Consider the following 5,407-nt stretch of genomic DNA (forward strand, 5'->3'; position numbering starts at 1 on the left):
TAGGTCAACCTGGTATTTCAGTGAGTGTCCTTGCTTAGCGATGGAGGTCTTCTCTGGGGTGGAGGCCGAGGCCTGTGTTTCTCATCTGTGTGTGTGCCGCACGCCCGGCCTGGTGTATGGCCTCGTCTGCTACGCCTTCCGCAGGAGGCAGCATAGGAGCTGAGGCCTGAGGGGGTTTCCTGTCTGTGCTTGGGGTAGGGGGGGCACTCGGGCTTCAGGTGGGAGTTAGTGGGGGGAGGGGGCCTTCACACAGGCCTGTAGGTTCCATTGTAGCTAAAAGGGGGAGGCATCAAGCAGTCCCCGTCCTCCTCAGGGATCCAGCGCTGGACATAGGTGGAGCCATTTTCCAGAGGCCACACGACCACGAGGTCTCTGGACGCCAGGGATGGGTCCTCTGGGAAGAAGTTGAAGGGCCGGAGCAGGAAGCCCACGGAGTTCCCGGGCGTGGCCGTGTTGGGGATGTCCTCGGAGTGGGGGATGTGCAGGAAGCCCACTGTGACCCAGGCCACCAGGTCCTACAGGAGAGAGGGGTGGGCGGTGCTAAGGGTGCTCAGAGGGGAAGGGGTGGGCACCCCCCCTAAGCCCCATGGTTAAGGAAGGGGCAAATCCAGTGACCACCGAGCTTGCTCTCCAAGCAGCAAGCCGGCCCTCACCATCCTGGGACCGGGCACAGATCTTGGGACTGAGCGGGGATCTGGTCTCAGGGTGGGGCTGGAAGAGGGCAGAGCTGGTACCTCATCTTCAATGTTCTCATTGTTGTGAAGAAACTCCTCAAAGACCACAGGTGGGTCCCAGGGGTCGTTCTGGTTGTAGATGCTGCTGCTGTATAGCTCAGACTCCCGGTATTTGGTCACTGCCAGGGGATACCTGTCCAGGCAGAGAGAAGAAGGTAGCCTCCAGTCCCTCCCAGGGAACATCTTCAGGGTCAATGATGGGGGAAAGTTACTGCCTTCCCTCAGATGCGGGATCATCCCCGGGAGTCAGCCAGACACACTGCCAACAGAGGCTCCAGGGCTCCGCAGGGGCTCTGTACTTCCCCTCCCAAAACACAGAGCCACGTGACCAAGAACGTACACATGTGCACACATACACACACACGCACACACACGCCCAGATACACCACAGCATAGACTCAGAATCTCATGGACAGAAACACAGACGCACACGGACACAGGGAAACACAGGGACACTGAGAAGAGCCTCCCGCCCTCCCGGCCTCCTGAGCCTCCCTCACCTGGCCCAGGTGACAGCCCGTTCCTCCTGCCAGCCCGGGGGCAGCACTTGGTCGGCCATGGAGTGGATCTGCAGTCGGTAGCTGCGCTTGTGGCCCCAGGGGTTCTTCTTGGGGCTGGTAAAGAGCAGGTACTTGGGCAGAGTCTGTCTGAAGAGGAAGGCCGCCTGACGCTCCCGGGAGAACCTCGTCTCCTGGAGAGTCGGCTGCACCAGGCGGTGTCTCGGGCTCCAGGGGTTGGTACTGTTTTCTAGCTTCACGTGCAGGGTCTGGAAGCTATTCTTGGTGCCTGAGTGTGTGCAGGGAAGGAGGAGAATCAAGCGCCCTGCACTGAAGTGTCCTCATCCGCCCTGGGCCTTCCTTCCCGACCACACCCAGCAACAAACCACGGGAGTGGAGAGGGTATCAGGGGCGTGCACTGAGCCAGACGGCGGTGGAGGGAAGGGACCGAGGAACTAGCAGACAGTTCAGAGTCGGGCACGGCAGCTGCGGTGATTCCACCGCGACTCTGCACCCCTCCTCTTGAGAGCAGAGCTCTGTGTCTGTTTGCTGAGGCCTTGGCCCCAGCAAGGGGCAGCTGGCCTTTCCCCAGGGGAAGAGACTATGTCAGTGCCCTCTGGGCCCAGGGGCAAGAGGGGCGGAGTGAGAAGAAGCTGCCCACCTGGTCACGGGGGGCTCTTCTAACATGTGGTTTGATGTCAGGCCAAATCCTGTCATTACGCCCATGACATCTTTTAAGGTGACACCACTAACTCAAGAGACACGAGGAGTATTCCCGATGTCACCGCATCCGCTCAAAGCACCAGGCAGCGACATTTCTTACACTCCTGGGCATTATCACCTCCCCCGCCCTGTGCACACCTTTCTCTCCCCCAGGGGGTCAGTGCAGCACCAGGGGAACAGCTGGCACTATTCACGTTCACCATTTTGCAGGGGCACACGGATTTCTAGCACTGCAGGTTCCACGCATGCAGGCTGGGTAAACTCTCCCGGTATCGCGCTTCCAGGGGGAGTCTAAGCACCATCTCCCATGAGTGTAAGTTATTGCTCTGATGCAGACATTTGGCCCGGAGGGTGGTTCCGAGCCCGAGTCCTACCTGCCACGTCTAGGTCAACGCGGTAATGCACTAGGTGGGTGTGCATGTTGCCAATCAGGTGTGTGTGCAGGCGGGTCCCATGGCGCAGCCCCTCGGGGGTGTAGAAGGTGGCGTGGACATAGCCGGTAGCGTGCATCTTGGCCTCCATCACCCCATTGGGGTAGAAGATGAAGTCCCAGATATAGTCATAATTGTAGACCGTCGAAGTGGTCCTCAGCACCAGCACCTGGCCCTTGAGGCCCGCGTAGAAGTTGAAGCCATCGCTGAAGTTGGAGTTGAAGTGTCGCCGGATGGGCACCCCCGTAGGCATCTCGAAGAGACAGAGGGCTCGAGGGTAGAGGACAGGACCGTCGGCGTCGTAGTAGTGGAGGGCATCCAGGAAGGTGGCCGTCTCCGGGCAGTCGATGCCAGGGGCCAGCTCATGAGTGACGCTGCCCAAGCCCCAGCCGACGTCTATGTACTTGGTCTGCATGCCCGCGGGTGTGTGTCCTCCGTACAGCGCCACGGCCTCCTGCACGCTCACCTCGTAGGCTATACGCTCACCTCCGAAGTGCACGTCCAGGACCTGCAGCCCCGAGGACGAGCGCAGCCGGAAGGCGAAGCTCCAGCCCCCGTAGAGCACGGTGTTGCCCTCCAGGCTGTAGCGGGGGCCCTCGGGCTGCACCAGGCGGGGGCCGTTCTTGGTGATGGCGAAGTCCCCACGTGGCTGGTAGAAGGAGAAGAGGGCTGCCTCTGGTAGGTTCTCTCCATCCTTGTCCTTGGCGAGCGGATCTTCCAGGACTACCGCATCCACCTCTCCGTCATCATACTTCTGAGCCAGCTCTGCGGGGCTGCGGTAGAACTTCCCGTTGTACCAGACCTGCTCCACCGTCCAGTCTTGGGGGTTCGTGCTTGCATGATCCACCAGGAGCTCCAGCCCAGTGGGGTGCAAGAAGTAGCCTTCCATATGGCGCTGCAGGATGAACCAAGAGCGGCGCTGGCCGGAGGCCAAGCCACGGGGCGCCACGTCTGTGAACGTCAGGCACCGCTCGTGGCAGTTTCCGAACGTGAAGCCCGTGGTGCGACGGAAAAACTGGTGCAGGGGTTTGCTGGCCTCCTCCAGGGTGTGGCTCAGGAGGGTATACTCTGCCTTGCACATGGGCCTGGAGGCCCAGGAGGCCTGGTGCCTGGGCTTGTGGGGCAGGTGTCGCATGTAATGGGGCCTGGGCAGTGGTCCCACAGCAAACTCGGTGATGTTGGGATGCTCCTGGGCTCCGAAGAAGATGACAGCGCGCGCTTCCCGAACGGGAGCCCGGTGGCCTTTATCCAGAAATTTCAGCACGTGTTGCTTCTTGGGCAGCAGCATCTCAATGAGGAACACGGAGTTCTTGGCCATGGTCAACGTGCTGGATGGCTGCAGCCTCAGCTCCTTCTGGGACCAAAGGAAGCTGTGCACGGCCTTCAGCTCTTGGGCGCTCAGGTCCGCAAACACCCTGCCCTTGTTGCCGGGGGTCCGTGGGGAGCCCTCTGCCGCGGCCAATGTCTGTAGCACCAGGATGGCAGCACCCGCCCAGCCGAGGGCCAGGGTCTTCCGCCCCATGGTCTGGAAGGCAGTGGAATAGATGAACTTAGCTTTATGGGAGGAAATGGGTCTCCACCAGGTCGGGTCTTGGACTACGATATCCCTTGGCCCCGTGTTTTTCCCACAGACTCACTTCCTGGCTCGTCCCCGCCCAGCTCGAGGCAGCCCTCAGTGGCAGCAGGGGACCCATGCAGCCCCCAGCACTGCTCTGGTCTCTGCTGTCCACCGACTTTAATTCTGCTGTCTCCTCCCTGGTCCGTAAACCTCTTTTAGTCCCGTAGATTTTCTTACTTGTGCAAACTCCTTTTCCCCTTCTCTGTGCGTTATCTGCGGGGCAGCTCTTATCTCTCCAGCTTTAGGTCACTCGGAGATTCACAGTGCCCCTCAAGTCCCACAAAATGCCTATTGTGCTATGGGTATTGACGGCAAAACTGCATTTTTGATACAACACGATATTTTTTATGTAGATAAAATCTGAAATTTAGTGTAGAAGTTCAAAGATGTGGCTCTGGAGCCAGGCTGCCGGATTTCGAGTGCTAGTACATCTCACCATTGGGGACAGCTGTGTGACCTTGGGCTCCTTGCTTAAACTCTCTGGGCCTCCATTCACCCAACGGTGAAATGGAAATAAATGGAAAAATCGGTTGGACAATAAGGATAAAGTGTTTAGAACAAAGCCTGCCTCCTGGGAAGCACTCAAGAAATGCGAGCTATTCTTCTTTTTATTTTATTTCTTTATTTATTTTTAATTTGCGGTACGCGGGCCACTCACTGTAGCGGCCTCTCCCACTGCAGAGCACAGGCTCTGGACGCGCAGGCTCAGCGGCCATGGCTCACGGGCCCAGCCGCTCCGCGGCATGTGGGATCCTCCCGGACCGTGGCACGAACCCGTGTCCCCTGCATCGGCAGGCGGACCCTCAACCACTGCGCCACCAGGGAAGCCCTAACCATGCCTTTTAAGTCTTTTGTCATTTATAGACAGTTATTGTCTTAACCTGATGCTTTTACAAAAATGCCTGTAGATGACTTGCTTTATGCTCCAAAACTAAGTTAAACTCGGTAGCAAAAGGACTTCCACCTGGTATGAGGGTTATTTCGGAAACAGCTGTCTCGTAAGGCTACTGAAGAAATAGTAATAAGGTCTCCTTTAACTATTTATGTCATACACTCAGCTGAGTCTCTTTTAAATTCTCACCACACTCAGCACAATTCTGTAAGCCAGCTAACTTATGAAGTTGTTGCTTTCTGCTCCTAATACTACCTTGGTTTGATGTAATAGCATTAACCTTGCAACTTTGCTTCCAGAAGCACAGGAAGAAAACAACCATGACCGTATCTTGTTAACAGATTATCTTCTTGTTCCCAGGAATGACTTATAAGAAGCTGCTATCGATAAAGCTGACCTAATTTAATTTATAGATGGGTCCTACTTATGGGATGAACGAGACATTGCCGAGCCAGGTGTGCAATAACGTCCGCAATGGACATAATTGAAAACTTTTTTTTTACCAGAAACAA

The 5,407-nt window shown here is 57.0% G+C and overlaps 1 protein-coding gene across 1 annotated transcript; it reads right to left on the reverse strand.

Annotated features, from left to right (window-relative positions):
- Positions 1–243: 243 nt before the first annotated feature.
- Positions 244–4,224, reverse strand: AOC1 (amine oxidase copper containing 1). The gene is made up of 4 exons (XM_022589173.2): positions 2,329–4,224; positions 1,235–1,520; positions 735–867; positions 244–515 (listed from the first exon to the last, which is right to left on the reverse strand). Exons 1-4 carry the CDS (start codon positions 3,905–3,907, stop codon positions 246–248), a joined length of 2,268 nt encoding a protein of 755 aa, XP_022444881.1. The 5' UTR covers positions 3,908–4,224; the 3' UTR covers positions 244–245.
- Between the last annotated feature and the right edge of the window lie 1,183 nt (positions 4,225–5,407).

This window comes from Delphinapterus leucas, chromosome 9 (assembly GCF_059928025.1).
Source record: "Delphinapterus leucas isolate spDelLeu-1000000601 "Yukka" chromosome 9, BTC_Dleu_Yukka2, whole genome shotgun sequence".
Lineage (NCBI taxonomy): Eukaryota > Metazoa > Chordata > Mammalia > Artiodactyla > Monodontidae > Delphinapterus > Delphinapterus leucas.

Coding starts and splice junctions, on each gene's coding strand:
- AOC1 (XM_022589173.2), bottom strand. CDS start 3,907: ATGGGGCGGAAGACCCTGGCCCTCGGCTGGGCGGGTGCTGCCATCCTG. Junction 1,521..2,328: donor CGTTGACCTAGACGTGGCAG/GTAGGACTCGGG, acceptor GCACACACTCAG/GCACCAAGAATAGCTTCCAG. Junction 868..1,234: donor CGGGCTGTCACCTGGGCCAG/GTGAGGGAGGCT, acceptor CTGCCTGGACAG/GTATCCCCTGGCAGTGACCA.